Source organism: Phaseolus vulgaris, chromosome 8 (genome assembly GCF_051622355.1).
Source record: "Phaseolus vulgaris cultivar YP4 chromosome 8, ASM5162235v1, whole genome shotgun sequence".
NCBI classification, from domain to species: domain Eukaryota; kingdom Viridiplantae; phylum Streptophyta; class Magnoliopsida; order Fabales; family Fabaceae; genus Phaseolus; species Phaseolus vulgaris.
Window position 1 is genome coordinate 977,986 of NC_143505.1, and position 20,382 is coordinate 998,367.

A 20,382-nucleotide genomic window follows, 5' to 3' on the forward strand; every position below is an offset into this window, starting at 1 on the left:
TGTAAAACAATCAAAATCAAAACTATTTCTGATGCGTTATTAAAAGAGACAAAAGGAGATGTTAATGTTAATAATTTTTTTTTTCACCTATTTCTCTATTTTTATTTTCATTAATTCTAATTTTCTCGCTGTACAAATCAATATTTTTGTATCCAAATTATAATACTATTTATTTATAGATTTGTTGATTTTTTTCTTAATTTGAAATCATAGTTACGTCTTGTGTTTCTTTAAAAATTATTGTATATTTATATTTAGAAATAATTTAATAGAAGAAATTGTAAGAAAGAGATAAAGATGACGCGTATTAGGTTTTTATTTTACGTTTTTACTATCCTTTTTAATTTAACCTACGTAGTAAAGAGATATTGTTCTGTTTGATTAGTACGTGGCATTACGATGAGGTGTGATGAATGGTTACAAAAGGAGGTGCGCGAAAATCGTTTAAGAAGTTAACGTGATGAAGGGTCAGGATTGAACCCTAGTGAAGATTGATGTGGTAATTTGGTTACCACAAAATATAAACCGGATCATGGCGCAACAACCCAACAGCACTGAATTTTTATTTTATGTTATAAATATTAGAGAGAACAGAACACAGAAGGCACAGCGCCGCCTCAAGCTCTATCCCTAATCCCTATCTCATTCCCTTTGCTCTCAACACGCTCTTGCCTCCGATCTAAGGTTCGTCTTTTCTTCATCTTTTTTCTTCTGATTGTTTCTTATGATTCACTTGCATCTGCACATGGTTTTTTTTTTTCATCATCGTGATCGTAATATTAATCTGAATAGTAATGTAAGTAACCCCATCGAACATGGAGCCACGCGTGTTCTATGTGAGGGTTTCCATCTGAAGCCCGCACCCAAAATTAACCCTAATTTGATTATTTTATTTTATTTTGCGTTTTAGGGTTAGGGTGCTCACCTTTAGACAGATGAATGAAAAGTTTGGGAATAATAATTTATGGTTTTGGTTTTGGTTTTTCATTAGCCTGATGTGTGAGTGGGTTGTTCGTGATGGGTTTTTGCTTGGTATTTTTCATTGGTTTCAATATATTGTTATGTATGTTTCGATGCTATAATTTTGACTATTGTTTTTTCTGGATTTGAATTGTAGGTGTTGTTGAAGCTTCGTTTTGTTGGCTTGGTATCTGTTTGGGTTCTGCTGTGGCAGATTCGAAGTGAAGGCGTCACGTTAAAGTTTCTTTCATGTTTGAACAGGCTACTATCCATTTGGGAGCAACTGAGCTGCTTGGAGAGTATTTTTCTTCTTCTAGGAAAAATTATAGACCCTCATCACCGCAGAGAGTTAGCTGTATGCATCGTGAGACATACCAGAAATTCACTCAGTTTTCTGGTAGCGGTTGGCCACCTTCCATTACCCCTGAAGGAGATTCTTTAGAGGCCGAAATTGCTGCTGCTTATAACTTGAATTCTAGCGTTTGCTGTTACTGAATATCTCTGAAACTCAACATGGCTTTACAGAACATTGGTGCTGGAAACAGCGATGATGCCTTCTACAGGTACAAGATGCCTCGAATGGTCACCAAAATTGAGGGCAGAGGTAATGGCATCAAAACAAATGTTGTCAATATGGTTGATATTGCGAAAGCCTTGGCTAGGCCAGCTTCCTACACAACAAAGTATTTCGGATGTGAGCTTGGAGCCCAATCAAAGTTTGATGAGAAAACCGGGACTTCCCATGTTAATGGTGCACATGAAACTGCAAAACTTGCTGGCCTTCTTGAGATCTTCATCAAGAAATATGTCCAGTGTTATGGTTGTGGGAATCCTGAAACTGAAATCTTAATTACTAAGAACCAGATGATCCAGCTGAAATGTGCTGCTTGTGGTTTTGTGTCTGATGTTGATATGAGGGACAAGCTGACTACTTTCATCGTTAAGAATCCTCCAGAAGTAAAGAAAGGATCTAAGGACAAGAAGGCCATGCGGAGAGCTGAGAAGGAGAGACTCAAGGAAGGGGAAGCAGCTGATGAGGAACTGAAGAAAGTGAAGAAAGAGGTTAAGAAGAAAGGTTCTTCATCTGCAAAGGATGGCACTGCAAAATCCACCATTTCAAAGAAGAAAGGAAGTGGCTCTGATGAAGACCGCAGATCGCCTACTCACAAACAAATTGAAGAGAAAGAGGAGGCTAAGGATGAAGATGATGATGATGATGATGGTGTGCAATGGCTGACAGATACGTCACTTGATGCTTCTCGTCAACGTATCAAAGAACAGTTAAGTGCCGTGACAGCTGATATGGTTATGCTTACTACTGATGAACCAGAGAAGAAGAAAAAAGCAGCAAGTAATCAAAATGGTGGTTCTCAGAATGGTAATTCAAAGAACTACGGGACTGTGGTCGCTGAAGTGAAAGCAAATTTGAAGAAAGGTTTTGGAGCAAGTGAATTGCTTTCTCATCTTGCAGCACTTCCTGTACCTGCTCAAGAAAAGATGAGTGCTCTGGTTGAAGCTCTATTCGAGGGAACAGAGAAAGGTTTTGGTAGAGAAACTCTTAAGAAGAAGAATTACTTCGCTGCAGCTGTTGCCGAGGAGGGATCCCAGATTTTATTGCTTCATGCTATTGAGGAATTCTGTTGCAAGCCTAATTCCAATGCTTTGAAAGAGGTTGCCCTGGTTCTGAAGACACTGTACGATGCTGATGTGTTGGAGGAAGAGGCCATAGTTCTGTGGTATCAAAAGGGATTGAAAGGCGATAACAAGAACTCCAAGATTTGGAAGAATGCTCAACCTTTCATTGACTGGCTTCAGAACGCAGAATCAGAATCGGATGAAGAATAACGTGTGATCATTATGATGGAGGAAGAAAAACTCTTTAAGATTTTCCTTTCCTTATGTTTGCTTGCTTGTGTCATGTCCTTTATTTCCAATAAAGGGTCCGTTGGCCCCATGTGTTGAACTACTCTAATCTTTAAACTTAAGGGTTCATGCCTGTCTGGTCTAGTAGCATGTACGTGTCAGTGTTTGGTTCTTGAGTATTTTGTTTTTTTATGATTATGTTTTATGCTTTTAATAAAACGTGTCTTGATAATATGATGGTGTTTTTTTGTTGTGTCTAATCGTGCTTGTTCAAATGTGGCTGATACCTGATATGAACATCCTCTAGCTTTGTAGGGAATTACTATAACATGTCCTTTTTCTTTACCCCTTATAGTTTTGATGGATTGTTAGGGAAATACTCCATCTCCTGCTATTATGATAATCGATTGAGTGTATTTTAGTCAAACTGCATGTCACACAATATTTTTATTCTTTACCCATTTCGGCTTTGTTGGGTTGTGGGGGGAGGTTTTTGTTGAGATGCTTCCGACAATAGCTTCTGTTATTGTGATTATCATCCGAGTAAGCATATTCTAGGCAACATGCATGTAATTTCATAATGTTTTTTTATTTACCCCTTTTGGTTTTGTTGGGTGAGGTTTTGATTGAGGATATGCATCTGAGAATAGCTTCCATGATTATGAACATGAATTGGGTAAGGCATATTTTAAGCCAATTGCGTGTGCTTCTCATTCACATACTCATTCCTCTATTTCCGTGTATACCGGTATGTGCTTCATCTATGTGTGGGCTCAAATCGAATACTTCTCGAAAGTACTTTCATTATTTTATTATTATCAGACCTTACTACTTTCTGTTCAAAATTATTTTTAAATATTTAGTTTTTAAAAGTTAAATCTTGTGTATTTTTAAGACGGATTAAACTTTTTTTTTATTTTGTTACGGTCTTTATTCAAAATTTATACATTTTTTTAATAATTATACATTACCAAGATTTCTTAACTTAATAAACAACGTTTTTATAATTTATTTATATTAATATTATTTATTTTAAAAGTTAAATTACATTCGTCCTAAGTAGTATTTGGTTTAGGAATAAAAAGAAAACGGTTCAGGAAAATATTCAGGAGTTTCTATGATGCTTAACATTTTTGACATAGTTTTATAACTAAAGAAAAAGGTGTTATATATATAAATATTACAAATGAATCATTTTTGACATTTTTGACATAGTTTTCTCTTTTTTATATTATATGATTTTTGTAGAATAAAATTTCTGACTGAGACTTAGGTGATAGGAGAGCTGAGACCTAGCTGATTATTTGAAATGTTGATGTGATATGAAGACCTAATATAAATATTTTTAAAAAATGAAAAGTAAAATGATTTCTTTAATTTCATTATTCAGTTTTTAGGTTTATAATAATTGTCTTTTTAAAATTAATATATGATAAATTTAAATTTATAAATACAATATAACTTGTAACATGTATAAATACATCAAAATTATTTCTTTATAAATAAATATGTTTATTTTATACTTTTAGAAAAGTCTAATTTTATTTTTTATTAAAATATATTTTAGATTATATAATTTTTAATATTTTAAATAATTTGAAAGTACTTTAACTATTTTAATTTTATAATAAATTAAATAATAAAATCATTTATAGCATATTAATAAGTGCAATGGTTAAAATAAATTATTTAATATAAAATATATTTTAAAATAGTAAAAATTAATATAATAAAAAAAAGTATAAATATTTAAAATATATTATTAAAGTAAAAAAATATATTAATATTATACCTGACATAATTAACAAAATAATTTCTTATTTTTATACAATGAAGAAGAGAAAAAGAAAATTACATGAAATTGAAGTATGAAGAGGCACTTAATTATATTTGAGAGTAAAATATAAGAAGTAATAAACAGGGAAAAGTCACATGAAATTTATAAATTAAGTGGTAGTTAGATTGAAATAGGTGCAACTAGTTGTGAAAGATCAACAACATACTTAATTTTGTCATGATGAAAGGTATAAATTGAATATTCTTAAACATAAATAAATATAATATAAGGGACTAGTGTGTCATATTTATTTGTGTTTTTTTCTCTAATAATACTTTTTGGATATTTCTTTCTGCACCCTACCATTTTTCTTCTTCCATCCTTATATTCTTTGAAATGCCAAATTATCCTTGTATTTTAATATTTTTACTTATATGAGTTTTCTCTTTAATTTTTTTACATTATATGATGTTTGTAGAATAAAATATCCGACTTTAAATGGATGGGTCAAGAATTTGTTTGTAAAGATTCTAATTCATTATTATTTTTTATTTCTATATTACATATAGGAGATTATTTAGGTAATTTCATTAGGATTCTTTTAATTTTTTTCTTCTGACTTTATTTATACATAAACTAATTTATAGATTTTATTACATATTTTTTCTAAATTTTTATTTTTATGTTATACACTAATTTTAACTTATATTTTTTTTATTGTAAAAAGACTCCGTCGCCATATGATAACACATGCGATTTTGAACTTAATGAGACTTAACCTATATATAAACATGTTCAGCCATATAAATGTGGTTATATAAGTATATATATATATATATATATATATATATATATATATATATATATATATAAACGTAAGGGCATAGGTAACGGGCAGCCTCGTCTCCTTCACAAAGTCTGAAGAAAGAGCCGCACCTTCTAATCACTTTCTTCTCTTTCGCTTCGCTCCGATTCCTCTCGCCTTGCGTTCCCTTCAACAGTTTCTGCAGGTATCGTCGCCTCCTTTCCTCGTTTTTTCTTTCAAATTATACGTTTCTTTCATTTCATTATTCAATTTTTATTCATACAATCGTTTATTTTCATTCCACCTGGAAAAACCTAGATCGTGTTATAACTCTTGTTGTAGCTATATCTGTTATCGATTTAATAGATTTATTTCTTGCCGATTAATTATTATTGTTATGGTTGTTGTTGATGATGTTTTCGATTTAATAAATTTATTTCTTGGCGATTCATTATTATTATTATTATTGTTGTTGTGGTTGTAGTTGCGTTAAGATTTTGACGCGATTAAGATCTGAGAATTTGTTGACGGTAATTTGGCTACATCGCTTTGTGTAACGATGTTCCGTCATACGCCAGGATTTGGCTGTGAATCTTTACCTATTTGTTGTCATCTCGTTAAAGTTATTTTGTATTATTGATGATTGGTTGTTAAGATTGTAATTATTTTGTATTGATTCATAGTTAGGTTTTTACTGCCTGTTTGGATTAACTTGTCTTGTTTCATCTTGATTGAGAAATTATTTTGCATTGCGATGATTGATTGTTAGGATTGAAATAATTTTTATTATGATTTTGATGTTAGGGCTTTTAGCTGCTTGTTTGGAATATAATACAGTATCCTGTTCTGGAATAGTTATACCATTGTTTATGAAAAGTGTTGATGTTAAAATAGTGATTATTTCTTGAAAATATGTTTGCGAAACGTACATGCCAAAGCCTGTTGGTGGTGTCTGAAATGTCTGTTGGTGGTGTCTGAAATGTGTTTTAATTTGGATTTATCTCAGATGGTTCTCAATTGAGCCAAGTTTGTATTAATAGATGTTTCATATCCTTCTGTATTGGATTGAGCTGTTGTTGTTTCACTGAACTACTTGTTGTTAGATGTCCATATAAAATCCATTTTGAAAGAGGTGTCTATGAAATATGCAGTATAATTATTACAATATTTTTTTCGGTGTGTTGTGGCATTCTTTTTATGGTAGTCACTCTTTCCAATTGTAATTAGCACCTCTTCCTTGTAGCTGTGTAATCATTTAATTTTGCCCGTCCAAGTTATAATATGCCTTTTACCTTTATAATACTGCATCCTTTTCAAAGTGCTTGGAGCAAATGTTTTAGAATTGTAACTGAAATAATGTAGCTTCTGGTTTTTGACTTAGGAATCCTGCAAGTTCTGCTGTAGCAGATTCCAAGGTGAAGGTGTCACGTTGAAGTTTCTTTCATGTTTGAACGGGCTATTATCCATTTCGGAGCAATTGAGTTGCTTGGAGAGTGTTTTTCGTCTTCTAGAAAAAAGAACAGGCTGGTGCCGAGGAGGCTCAGCTGTATGCATCGTGCGCCTTACCAGGAACACTCTGAGCTTTGTAGTTGCTGTTTGCAGCCCACAATTTCTCAAGGAGGGTCTTTGTGATAACAGACTACTTATTAACACCATTATTGCTTCTGCGTTAACTTTGAATTTCAGTATCTTCCACCTGTGACGTCAATTGTGTTTCTGAGACTTTCAGTATTTGTGTCATCATGGCCTTACAGAACATTGGTGCTGGTAACAGTGATGATGCCTTCTACAGGTACAAGATGCCTCGAATGGTCACCAAAATTGAGGGCAGAGGTAATGGCATCAAAACAAATGTTGTCAATATGGTTGATATTGCGAAAGCCTTGGCTAGGCCAGCTTCCTACACAACAAAGTATTTCGGATGTGAGCTTGGAGCCCAATCAAAGTTCGACGAGAAAACCGGGACTTCCCATGTTAATGGTGCACATGAAACTGCAAAACTTGCTGGCCTTCTTGAGATCTTCATCAAGAAATATGTCCAGTGTTATGGTTGTGGAAATCCTGAAACTGAAATCTTAATTACTAAGAACCAGATGATCCAGCTGAAATGTGCTGCTTGTGGGTTTGTGTCTGATGTTGATATGAGAGACAAGCTAACTACTTTCATCGTTAAGAACCCACCAGAAGTTAAGAAAGGATCCAAAGACAAGAAGGCCATGAGGAGAGCTGAGAAAGAGAGACTGAAGGAAGGTGAAATGGCTGATGAGGAACAGAAAAAAGTGAAGAAAGAGGTTATTAAGAAGAAAGGAACTTCATCTTCTAAGGATGGCGCTCCAAAATCTACCTCTTCAAGGAAAAAGGCAAATGGCTCTGATGAAGACAGGGCATCTCCTCCTCCTCGCAGTCTTGCTGATGAGAAGGATGAGGCTCATGACAATGAAGATGTGGATGACGACAACATACAATGGCAAACCGATACATCACTGCAGGCTGCTCGTCAACGAATCCAGGAACAGTTGAGTGCTGTGACAGCTGATATGGTCATGCTCTCCACAGATGAACCAGAGAAGAAGGAGAAAGCCAGAACTAAGGTAAGTGATAATTCTGAGAATGGTAACTCTTTGACCTACAGGACTCTGGTTGCAGAAGTCAAAGCAAATTTGAACAAAGGTGTTAAGGCAAAAGAGTTGGTGTCCCATCTAGCAGCACATCCTGCATCTGCTCAGGAGAAAATGAGTGCTCTGTATGAAGCCCTGTTTGGAGGCATCGAGAAAGGGTTTGCCAAAGAAGCAATTAAGAAGAAGAACTACCTTGCTGCTGCAGTTGCCGAGGAAGAGGGGTTGCAGTTGTTGCTGCTGTGTGCAATTGAGGAATTTTCTTGCAAGTCTACTTCCAATGCGTTGAAGGAAGTTGCCCTTGTTCTGAAGGCACTCTACGACGCTGATGTGTTGGAGGAAGAGCACATAGTGCAGTGGTATCAAAAGGGGCTGAAGGGCGATAACAAGAACTCTCAGATTTGGAAGAATGCTCAGCCCTTCATTGAATGGCTTCTGAATGCAGAATCAGAATCGGATGAAGAGTGATACCGTCCCTGAACTTTGTTACTTCTGTTGCTTTGCGTCTTTTATTTTCAATAAAACTTCTGGTTTCAAAACTAGTCAATGTGACGTTTGCCTTTTGTTTTTGGTCTCGTAAAATTATGATCACAAGACTTTCATAGTGTTGTTGTTTTTTGCTCCAGCTGTTCTGTCCTTACACTTCAAAGAAGAGTTGAATTTCGCCCTTAATTTTCTGGGCATTCAAATTTTACCGAATATACTCTTTTATTGTCCAAACTCAACTTTGTTCAGTTCAAGTTTTTGTGTGGCCTTTAATTTAATATAAAAAAGTATTTGTATACGACTAATTTAGCGTTTGCGGTAATGAGAAGGCTTTGATTTAAATTTAGGTTTTACGGATTTCATTCTTAGCAACTTGAAATTTAGAAGCAAAATAGATCTAGGTTTTTAAATGGTTACTGCACACAACTTTTTTTTTTATTGATTTTTTGTCTGAAAAAAAATGTTATTATAAAATGGTTGAGCATTTGTTTTAAATATATAATATTTTATAATAAAAAATTGTTGACCGATAAATTTTTTATAGTTATTATATTGTTTATAATTTCAATTTTTGTATAATAATCTATAATATTATCTTTAAGTAAATAACTAATTTAGTTTGATTCTTGAATTTTAATTTTGAACCAAATTATTTCGTTAGAGAAAAGAAAATCTGAATTAAGGAAATAAATTATTTATTTTTTAAACAGGCTTTCACTTTGAGTGCATGTTTGAAACCCTGTACAAAATCAAATTTATATCATGCATTCTTGACATAATGTTTTTGAGAATAACTTTAAGATTGATTCACATTGATGGTACTTAGACAGGAAACCAAATGCACTGTCATATACTTTTTGATATCTCATGTTAGGATTGTTTCTTATCCTGAATTTCTTATCCTGAAATCACTATTACTATTTTTTTTTAATAAACAAATGGCTTAATTATTTTATTTCAAAATTACTTCTTTTTCAGTGTGTAACAAACTTATCCTAAATCAACTGTAATGAGTAGTTGATGAAAAAAAAGTAAAACATGTATACTGTAGTGAAATTTGACTCATTTTATTTTGCTAGAAGCAATTGGTTGTGAAATGAAATGACAATCTTCTGATCTTATATATTGTATATACAACAACATCTGATTACACTAATGGCACTTTCAGAGGAGTAATTACATCAAATTTCTCTTCAATTTGTTCTGTTTTGGCCCTTAATTTGACATTAAAGATAATCATTACTCCACTCTGGAGTTTACCACTGATTCACTTATATGAATAACACGCAACTGAGGCCGTTCTATTTCATTTTCCTGGTGTGCTTGCAGATGACCCTATACAAAAGAAGAAGAAGAAAAAAAACTATGTACTTTGGATGTCACATCTAACTTGTGAAAATGATGATGAACAAAAACATTGAGTTTGCTGCTAACCTGGTATTGAAACTGTTGGATTGAAATAATAGCTTTAACCATTATATAAAATGGTACAATCATCCCAATGTTTCTCAAAACTACTGACTGCAAAGCATTGAACAAAGTTATTTCTCTTAGACTAACTGTCAAAATAGTCAATTTTTGTATTATATATACATATTTCTATGTTCTCTTACCATAAACACTGTGAATGAATATGCTCTTGCTCCTCTGAGTATAAATATGATTGGAAGTGTATGGCGTAAAACAAGAAGACCAATAAACTGCAATAGAAATGGAAACAACCTTATTGTAAGAATTTATAGCAAGGGATAGCACAAGACTCTAGAACAGCCAGTTCCACTCATTTACTTCTGTGACTTGCATAAAATAGAGTTATCAGTGTCACAATCTTCATATATAAATCCATTTGAAATCATCGCATCTCTAAGTTACAAGAAGTTATTATATGATCGATCAACCAATATCTATATCATACGATAATATTTTTCTTTTATAAAAGTTTTCATGTTAGACATTATTATACAACTTGATATCTTAGTTAGGTTAACACTTCAAGTAAAAACAATTATGTCATCACATGAAAAAAGTATTATTAAAAAAAATACAAAAAAATGAGAGACTTAAAACTCATATGTTAACAAAAACGGTACTTTGGTAGACTATACCTATTTATAAAGAATTCTAATAACATATCAGATGAAAACCTATTATACCAATGAAATGAATCTATATGAATAAGCTCTAAATTAACCAACTTATCAGCATACGTTTTTTTTTACGAAAATACGAATGATCATAAACCTAATTTTTCTACAGTAATTAAGACAGGTATTCATTGATTAGGTATTCATTGATTACGAAACTCACGGATAATAATTTTTCACCTCATCAAACTTTTATCATTTTTTTAATGCAAAACATACATGTTTAGGGAGAGAAAGGAAAATTACAATAATGGTAACAATGCGGCAAAATATGAGGCTTCTTGTAGAGGGGGCTGATGAATATTCAAAGTCTAGGTCTAGGAATTCATGATTAGCACTAAACATTGCTGTGAACTCATCCCTTCTTGAAATCTCCCAGTTCCCTCTGACAACAATCTTCTATATATCATCATTTCATCACAGAAACAAGAAATATATATGAATTAAGGCTATGAATTCAATGACTATTTCACATGTACCTAAAATTTATTGGAGAAGCATAGTGTAATAGTGGAGTCACAGTATAGCCAGGTTTGAGTTGCTGCAGTTACCAAAGTGGGAAAAACTCAAACACTTTCTCATTAAGTATGAACAGATTATGAGAACACCAATGAGTGAATAAGATAATATCTTAGAACAAACCTGTTGGCAAATTTCACATGTAGTATCTCCTTTCTCATTGCACCATCTTTGAACACATTTTTGGTGTGCATACTACAATGATCAAAAGAAAAGGTGCCAAAAACTCAGATAATTAAAAACATTCCAAACATTTGCACATATAAATATGTAGAACAACCTTCAACCAAATATGTTTAGTAATAATTATTTTAGTTTCAAAGTTTATGTTAAGTGAACCCAATAGAGAGACTAACATCTGCAAAGGCAATGAGCAAGGTGATCCTACCTTCAATGTGCCACAGCAAGAACAGGGTGTGTCCATGTTTGAATCTTCATCCTCACTGTGGCATATTCTACATTCCACCAATCTATTAGGAGATGATGACATGATAATATGCTCATCCATCTAGATCATGTCAACTAGTTGTCTCTTGCAACCTCCTTTTGATCTCAAAAGAAGTTCAAAGGAAAATTAGTGTTGTGTTTGGATTGGAGAGGAGATGTTTGAGAATTTAATGGAGTTGATGTGTAAGGATTTGAGAGAAAAATACAAAAAAAAATGACTAGTCGATGAATCAAGAACCCTTTTAAAGATGTCTGAGGATTTAATAGGGTTGATGTATAAGAATTTGAGAGAAAAGTGCAAAGAAAATGACTAATCGATGAATAAGAACCCTTTCAAAACATTTGTCTTTAGCACAATGTGAATCAATTTCATCATCTTTACATGCAGTTTATAATTACGAGTAGACTATTTTCTTCTCTTTCTAAATTTCTTTGGTTTGCTTGAGGTGCAGCAATAAGAGAAGAAAAGAACTTCCACGTACACACGGAAGGTATACTGTTAGCAATGCAAATCAAACAAAGACATTGCTTACCAAAGATGAACATTGCATTGGAATATCAAGTTTTTTAAATAGATGCTTGTCCAAATGTTTTATTGGTCAAATCCTTTCCCTCACTTTTCCTTGTCCTTTTCTCCTTTCATGTTCGGACACTTCTTTTAAATGAAATATTGGTATCGTCTTTTAAATGGAGAATCGATATCGGATACTCATATACTCATATGACACGTATTAGTAACACAACAGAATTCAATATGCACAATATGCACAATTTTTTCTTTGCTAAAAAAAATAAAATCTTTTTCAATTTTTGTGCGTTTAACGGGGTTATATATACAAACGGTTTGTTATATTTGAATAAATTTCTAACACTAAGAGAAAAGAAAGAAGAAAATGCTGATAAATATATTTTTTAAATTAAAATGAACTTAATTTTTAGAAACCTCTTCCCATGGTCACCTTTACCCATAATATCAAGTTAATTTTTATTTTTTTTTCTCAAGCTTATTTTTTCTTTCCGTCTCCTCCTCCTCTAATTACTAATAGTCACAGTTGAATGGACTCCAACGTGATCAATTTTAAGTCTTCCTAGAGAACAACAACATCATCACAAGAAAATTATACCCTTGTGGGAGACAGATTACATGGTGGTCACATACTTTGTGTTTTGCATCTGAGCAACATTTAAATTTTCCCAAATTATTCAAGGAATCTAAAATTTATACAAGAGTTTAGAAACTATATATAGCTACAAGAAAAATAAATGGAAGAAGTGGACTTGATTCATGGATGATAATGAATGACATCTACATCAATCATCATAAGAAGTATGAGGAGAAGATGTGCAACCAGGATCAAATGGATCTTCAGACCCACAGCAATGCCAGTACTGAAAAACTTTGCCAGAGTCAGGAGTATTCATGGTGCCCCCTTCATACACACTCTCAAACTTTCTCTTAGTTTCTCCTGTGGTAGAGGAAGATGCAAGAGATGTGAATTAAAGCCAACTTAAATCCAAACATTGATGCAAATGAAAAACTTAATATTGAAATTTGAAATGCACAAGATTTGCTTCCACTTTAGACTCACTAGCTAAACCTTTCCTTAAAATACTTGTATGAGAAATGAGTCTTCTAACTGCATAATCCCCATAATAGATTCTTCTTTAATCTCAGCTTTGTTAATAGTTTAGTTTCTTTTGTTTAGACTTTAGACTCACATCATGGCTATCTACCCATGTTTTGGCTAGAACTTTTGGCTTCAGAAAACACTATTTTAAGAGGGAAATCATAGGATCAACTAGGTATGAGTGCTAAAATCAGGAGTGCTTCATCATCAATGCCCATGAATATCATGAATTGCTCTTTGAGCTTTGTCAGGCAAAAATACTAATATGATGCAAATACAGCATAGGCTCTAGACAAGATAATAAGATTTCTAGCTTCCTTCCCTGCAGCATTAAATTTGTGTGTGTGTGTGTTAGTTACTTTAAATCGGGGTAAATCACAAACTGGATTTACACCTAACACAAGTAAGGTTCAGACCAACATGCTGAAAAGCACAGAATGATGACATGCTTTGTGAGCAGGACCTAATGAGTAAGAAAGGCCACATATCTATATTCCATTTCAAAAACAAAGAGGAAATCTCCCCCTTCAAATGAAGATAATGAGTTGGTTTTTATAGGCAAATGCTACATGTCCCAACTTCCAACTAATAAGTTGAGTTAACTTAAATTTTATAGTGATACTCCTACTCCAATCTGAGGATGAAAGATGTTTCCACCAAGTTCCAGAGACGTAGCTTTCAAGTCCCAAGGAAAAGAGAGTAGTTAAGGATAAAGTGAACAAGAAAAGGCATTGTGATAGCTTTAGAAAAGGTTAGCTGTTAGGTCCCGTAACAATGCACTTAGTGGAAGCCCTTCTATACCTCTCAAGTCTCTAGTATATCAATATCTCAACTTTTTTCAATGAAATGAATTTGGTTTTCACCAGAGAATATCAGATATAACAAGTTCTTGATAATGGTTTTTATAACTACATAGTCCTTCATTGAAGTAAAGAATTAAAGATAATATTTATAACTTGGCCATACTTTATCAGCAAAACCTCCATGAAGACAGGGAATTTCAGAAGAGAAAACAAAAGCTGTTATGGTAAACAAACTCAGTGAAATAAACCACCTCATCTTCACTTAATTAACATCAATCAATCAAGCAATGATGCGAGATTTTTGCCAGGAGTTTAATTAAATGCTTTGACATCATTGGAAGAATTCTTATTTTTCATATCAAATGTGAGGTTCTGAATGAATCAATAAAAATCTTGGAGGAACAGATACTTTATTTATGGGTACACAAACATTCATAACTCATGTAGCAATGAATTAGAGGGCACATTCCTGGACAGCTCAAGGTTTTGTGAGGTAACATGCATGAGAATAATCATCGCATGCCTTTATAATTTTTGAAGTAAAAATGGCAAAAGTTTTATCACCTGTTTAGCATTATTTAACACTGAAGATTGATAAAACATTCTAACGATCAGGACACGATCAAGAACATTTCAAAAGCTTAAATAGACACAAAATTGAAATACTACAATCTCGTAGCTATGTTCATGTAACTGGGGTTTATCTTTGTCTAATCGGGGTCAATTATTGCAGTGCAACATTGAGGATTCCTTCACCAGGTCTTCTAAAGACATCCAAAACTGTTAAAGGGGTTATTTCATGTCAAAAGCGAACTACTGAGTTCATGGATAAATTATAGTCAAGTTCTCATAAGAAACAGAAAAATCTTCATGCTAACAGTTTCATCATTTCATTTCCTTTGTAATTTGATTCAAACCAAAGAGAATAAATATCTTAAATTTGGGAGCATATTTGTCAACATTAATTTGGGGGCATTTCTATACAATATTTCTCTCTCTTTTCAAATCATAAATTTCAAAAGTAAAACCTAAACTTGGAGAAACGAAGTGGGTACCTCCAAAATGGGCAGTGTGAAATCGACAAGCAAGAGGGTGATTGAGAGAAGGGTCGAATTGGGTTTTGCAGTTCTTGCAAGTTCTGTGGCTGATGCTGCTTTTTTGGTTCAAACTTGAGCAACACCGAATAGATGGGTACGTGAATATGTTTGGGTTTGATGAAATAATGCATTGAGATTGCACAGTAAAAGGCATTTTGTTTCCATGGAGAAGAAGGTGGTGAGAAAAGGAAAGAGCCATGAACCAATCACGATTCACAGATAAGAAATGTGTTGCTGCTACTTTTCTCTCCTTTTCGTTTTGATTCTTTGAACACTGTCAACAACATTTTCTTTCGTGTTACCTTCAACTCTTTTTTTATCAGTGCCTTGACTTATTTATCAATTATAATGAAAAAAAAAAAAAAACTAACCAAACAACAAATAATTTATTTAATCGCTAAAAAAATGTAATTTATTTAACCAAATGAAATAATTCATCTGGCCCTATCTAAGTTACTTTGGTTAAAACTATTCATTTTATCATTTACATAAAAAAGTTTACAATAAAAAATCAGTAAAACAATGGAAACTTTATTTTTATTTTTATTTATATAATTATATTTAATATTAAAATTTAAATAAATATTATTATTATTCACACACTTATATTAATAATATAAATTTATATTACATTTTAATAAAGATGAATATATATATGAGATACCTAATAATATATTAAGAAGGAAATATAACTAAAATAATCAATGTACAACCAATCACAAATTTCATAATTTCATAATTGTATAATAACAATTGAAAAAAACTATTCCAAAACAGTAGTAGACAAATTTCTTCACTCTCTTAAAGATAATAACGTGATCCACACCTAGCAACCATTAAATAATAATAAATAAACTAAATTTTTAAAACTAAAAAACTGCTTGGTTAACTGCTTAAATTACAAAATAATAAAATAACAAAAATAAATTAATAAAATAGAAACAAATTTATGTATACCAAAAACACAAAAACAGTTATAATGAAAAATCTTATACCAAAATAAATTAATAAAATAAAAATAAATTTATGTATACCAAAAACACAGTTATAATGAAAAATCTTATATATTGGTATAGAATAGATATCAACCAATTAAATAAATAAAACAATTTACATGTTCATTGTGCACTTCAATATCAAAGGTAATAATTAAGATATTTAATACCTTGGGAATTAATTATTTTACACTTTTAAAAGAAACTCTAAATTTGCTATATACTTTTATGATAAGAAAAAACTGTAAAATTTATGCATGAGTTAGAATTTAGTTCGTAAAAATTTAAATAATAAATCTGAACATGCTAGTATGAGAAGTGTGAAAAAGAAAGTGTGGAAAATAGTTTTTGAAAAAAGCATTTTAAAAACTAATTTCTCAAATACAAAGCAAAGTGAAAAAAAAAAACTGACAATATTTGGGCCTGCAGAAGAAGACTTGAGCCCAAATCTAGGCCCAAATTACGTTGATGAGCATAAAAGAAAGGGGCATCACCACATGTAGCAAACACAGAAGAGAAAGAAGAGGGAGAAAGAGCGAAGAGAAGAAGAAGAAGAAGAAGAAGAAGATGGAGGTGAGTTTATCGTCAACGTCATGTATACCCTTAAGCGCAAAGTTGAAGCATAAGCATGCGCTTTTCCACTCTCAATTTCCCACTTCCACAGCTTCAACCAAAACCAGAAGAACCAAACCTTTGTTCATCGTTAACGCCTCCAGACCAACCTTGTCCTCCAACTGGCTCGTTTCTCCACACGATTTGTCTGCAACCACCTCTTCCGCGTGGCTTCCCAGATTCGAAGAGCTCGATACCACCAACATGCTTCTCCGCCAAAGAATTATCTTTTTGGGTTCTCAGGTTCTCTATCTACGTATAAATATTTGGGGTGGATTTTGTTGTTTCATCGTGTTATGAATACCCTTTGTCTCTCTGATTATGTTTTTAAGGGAAATTTTTGAACTTGTTCATGTGGGTTCATTCCAAAGGACGCTCACAATAACATAAGTATGAACAAACAGGAGAGAGATAGTGTGAATTTGACATGATAGTGTGAAATTGCTGTTGAGATATTGTTTGGTGCTCTGTGGATTTTGAATTTTTTTTTGACTTGTTAATGTGAGTTCATTCTGAACTGGGGTGCCCAGTATAAGAAAATAAAAATAAAAATAAAAATAAAATAAAGCACAGAAGTGAATGCAACTGAAGAGAGTGAGACAGTATTTGATGGTGTGTTTGTGAATTGCTTTGTTTGATCAGGTGGATGATATGACTGCAGATTTTATCATTAGTCAGCTTTTGTTTTTGGACGCTGAAGATTCAAAGAAAGACATCAAGTTATTTATAAATTCACCTGGTGGTTCTGTTACTGCTGGTATGTATTTTTTACGTTTTATCCAATAGAGACTAACGGATGCACTTGATTCTTAAGCCCAAATTTGTAATTAGATGTTAAATTTCTCAATCCCTGGCAGCAGCTATCGTGTTTAATAGCTCAGTTTAGTGTTTTGCCTGCTTGTGGTAACATAAACAGACACTTAGCTTAGAGAGAATTGACTGCAGCATTGTTATATATCTGCAGGTATAAGATAATTCAGAAAGCACTAAATTGTCTTTTTATACCCTGCTGTATTTTACTGGTAAAACAAGAAATTGACCATGCTGATTCACGAGCTAATTTGTATGTATGCAAATTTGAATCTCGTTTATGAAGATAAAAGATTGAATATATTGAATTTATTATGATAGGAAAGGAAACTTCTCTCAGTGAAGTTTGTGTCTTGTTAAGTTTAATGAATCTGAAATTTGTATGTGGTATGCTAATTGCTCTTTGTTTATCATTTCATGCAGGGATGGGAATCTATGATGCCATGAAGTTGTGCAAGGCAGATGTGTCAACTGTTTGCCTTGGGCTTGCTGCGTCCATGGGTGCATTTATCCTTGCTTCTGGTACAAAAGGGAAGAGGTATTGTATGCCGAATTCAAGAGTTATGATTCATCAGCCACTTGGAACTGCTGGTGGAAAGGTAAGATCACCCTCTTGTCGACTTTGATGATTGTCAATATGCAGTAGGTCTGAAGTTTTTCATTATTATTCTCATTTTCCTCAACATGATCAGGTTAAAAGTAAAGCTAATTTAGATTTCAAGCATGTAAGAGAAGAGTGGGATGTGGAAGGAATGCAATTCCCTTTACTGCAATTATCTATGTTTAACTCAATTCCAAGTTGATATGAGTAAAAGAACCTATGTTTTTAAAAACAATATACTCCACAAAATATGTTGCTTAAATATAACTGTGAAACTTATTAGTTGACATTATTTGATTTGTGTTTATGCTCATAACAAACTATCTTCTCGTATACTCTGCAAGTATATGAGACATGTGGTTTATTACAAATAAATTTCAATCACCAAACATGCTTTGCCATTACTGACTGAAGCCATTACTATAAACTTACCATCTAGACATGAAACTTTGTGATTAGTGCATTGTTCCAAGTTCTTTTAAGGATAAACCAAACATCATACTCATATTTTCTTTTGTTTACTAGACATTTGATGCTTTAGCAACCTGTTTCTTTTGGGCGGCACATTAGATGTGCAAGCAGAGTAATGATACGTTGACAACTCACATTTTTTATACAACCACATTACAACTCCCAATACTATTATTTTAATTTTTTTTCATATCATTTAATTTCAAACTTACCATTTATTATATATATTTATTTCTAAACCCATGACATCAATAGTTGTATACAACTATAAGGGTTGTCAAAGTATCATGTTCCATTAGGAATTCATGATGTCTATTGTGATTACTAGGCACATAGAATATGTATGATAAGTTATTGTATTAATGGCTTTGAGCAAAAGCTTTATTGGAAAATGATAAAATTTAATTGTAGGCTACTGATATGAGCATTCGTATAAGAGAAATGGCATATCACAAGATTAAGATCAACAAGATACTATCAAGAATTACAGGGAAGCCTGAAGAGCAGGTTAGATATGAAATGCATCCCCATTATCTAATATATGACATTAATTTGCTGTTAATTTTTACCCCTTTAATTGATTTGATTCAGATTGAAGTGGACACGGATCGAGACAATTTTATGAATCCATGGGAAGCTAAGGAGTATGGTTTAGTTGATGGGGTTATTGATGATGGAAAACCAGGATTAGTTGCACCAATTGGAGATGCAACACCACCACCAAAAACTCGGGTATGGGATCAATGGAATATTGAAGGAAGCCGAAAAGCGAAGAAAAAATTGCCCTCAGAGCACAAGTTTTTGAAGAAACCATCTAAAGAAGGAGAAACACCCGTTGCAGTATGAGTTTGGGGAAGAGTGGACTCAGAAATCTGTTTATTTTAATTTTAATCTACGTAACATTCATACTGTATATTAGTTTCTTAAATTTCTTTAATTGCTTCCAGTATATTTGATGCGTTAATGAATATAATAATGTTTTTATCCTCATGAGGGTTGGGCTGCTTTTGGATTCATAAAAACTTGAAGCCAAACAAAGAAAAAAACTTTTGAATTATGTAATCAAAATATTAAAAACAAATATTTTTGGAATATAAAAATTTATGGGATGATAGTTCAGGAAGAAGCAGTCAACTTCTCATAGTGCTAGGAAAGTAATCTGTTTATTCTATTCATCAGTTTCCAGCTGGATTTTTTACATTACATTTATTTTCTTGTTTACTTTTACTAAAACCTTTTTCTTTCATCTTTCTTTAAACGGTCAAATGAAGTATCACATTCTCTTTTACTATGTTATGTATAAGTCGGAGAAGAGATTAAAAAGTTATTTTGAATGCAAATCAAAAGAACTTCTATTTTATTGCACTTTCAAAAGACGAGTGGAAGTATCGGAGAATCAATTTTTATAATCAATAATTAGTGTTTAAAAAGTTAATCTAAAGATATCTAAACATTCCGAAGCAGATAATATGGAGTCATTGGGAGTGAAATCACCTAAGACATAATGAAGTTTTACATTGGTTACCTATTTTTTTTATCAAAAATTTGAGACCAAGCCTAACACTAGACAGTTTTGTAATAAGTGAAATCAAAAGGAAAATGGTACATTGAGCAAATTTGAAAATAAATTAGCTTCACGTGATTTTCTTTTAAGTTAGGCGACAAAATGAGTTGATTGCACCAAAAAAAGTATTCTAATGTCATGAACCTAACTGATGATATTGTCCAATATCAATTCATATGATCATA

General features: G+C 32.5%; 5 protein-coding genes across 6 annotated transcripts; 3 read left to right on the forward strand and 2 right to left on the reverse strand.

Moving 5' to 3' along the window:
- Window positions 1–410: 410 nt before the first annotated feature.
- Window positions 411–3,055, forward strand: LOC137826587 (eukaryotic translation initiation factor 5). Its single transcript, XM_068632600.2, has 2 exons — window positions 411–684; window positions 1,118–3,055. The coding sequence occupies exon 2, from the start codon at window positions 1,474–1,476 to the stop codon at window positions 2,803–2,805; it is 1,332 nt and encodes a 443-aa protein (XP_068488701.1). The 5' UTR covers window positions 411–684; window positions 1,118–1,473; the 3' UTR covers window positions 2,806–3,055.
- A 2,399-nt stretch (window positions 3,056–5,454) lies between these two features.
- LOC137823343 (eukaryotic translation initiation factor 5) lies at window positions 5,455–8,740 on the forward strand. Its single transcript, XM_068628432.1, has 2 exons — window positions 5,455–5,610; window positions 6,787–8,740. The coding sequence occupies exon 2, from the start codon at window positions 7,148–7,150 to the stop codon at window positions 8,486–8,488; it is 1,341 nt and encodes a 446-aa protein (XP_068484533.1). The 5' UTR covers window positions 5,455–5,610; window positions 6,787–7,147; the 3' UTR covers window positions 8,489–8,740.
- Window positions 8,741–9,552: 812 nt separating this feature from the next.
- On the reverse strand, window positions 9,553–11,968 carry LOC137825468 (uncharacterized). 2 transcript variants are annotated; one of them, XM_068631134.2, is made up of 7 exons: window positions 11,558–11,968; window positions 11,293–11,364; window positions 11,130–11,191; window positions 10,897–11,035; window positions 10,120–10,206; window positions 9,941–10,027; window positions 9,553–9,841 (listed from the first exon to the last, which is right to left on the reverse strand). In XM_068631134.2, the coding sequence occupies exons 1-7, from the start codon at window positions 11,675–11,677 to the stop codon at window positions 9,746–9,748; spliced, it is 663 nt and encodes a 220-aa protein (XP_068487235.1). In that variant the 5' UTR covers window positions 11,678–11,968; the 3' UTR covers window positions 9,553–9,745. The 2 variants fall into 2 exon arrangements, 1 of the variants encoding a protein (XP_068487235.1); XR_016514970.1 differs by lacking the exon at window positions 10,897–11,035.
- Window positions 11,969–12,723: 755 nt separating this feature from the next.
- On the reverse strand, window positions 12,724–15,444 carry LOC137823345 (carboxypeptidase). Its single transcript, XM_068628434.2, has 2 exons — window positions 15,103–15,444; window positions 12,724–13,082 (listed from the first exon to the last, which is right to left on the reverse strand). Exons 1-2 carry the CDS (start codon window positions 15,341–15,343, stop codon window positions 12,928–12,930), a joined length of 396 nt encoding a protein of 131 aa, XP_068484535.1. The 5' UTR covers window positions 15,344–15,444; the 3' UTR covers window positions 12,724–12,927.
- A 1,199-nt stretch (window positions 15,445–16,643) lies between these two features.
- On the forward strand, window positions 16,644–19,623 carry CLPP3 (CLP protease proteolytic subunit 3). Its single transcript, XM_068628433.2, has 5 exons — window positions 16,644–16,994; window positions 17,394–17,508; window positions 17,985–18,160; window positions 19,045–19,140; window positions 19,225–19,623. Exons 1-5 carry the CDS (start codon window positions 16,707–16,709, stop codon window positions 19,477–19,479), a joined length of 930 nt encoding a protein of 309 aa, XP_068484534.1. The 5' UTR covers window positions 16,644–16,706; the 3' UTR covers window positions 19,480–19,623.
- Window positions 19,624–20,382: the final 759 nt, after the last annotated feature.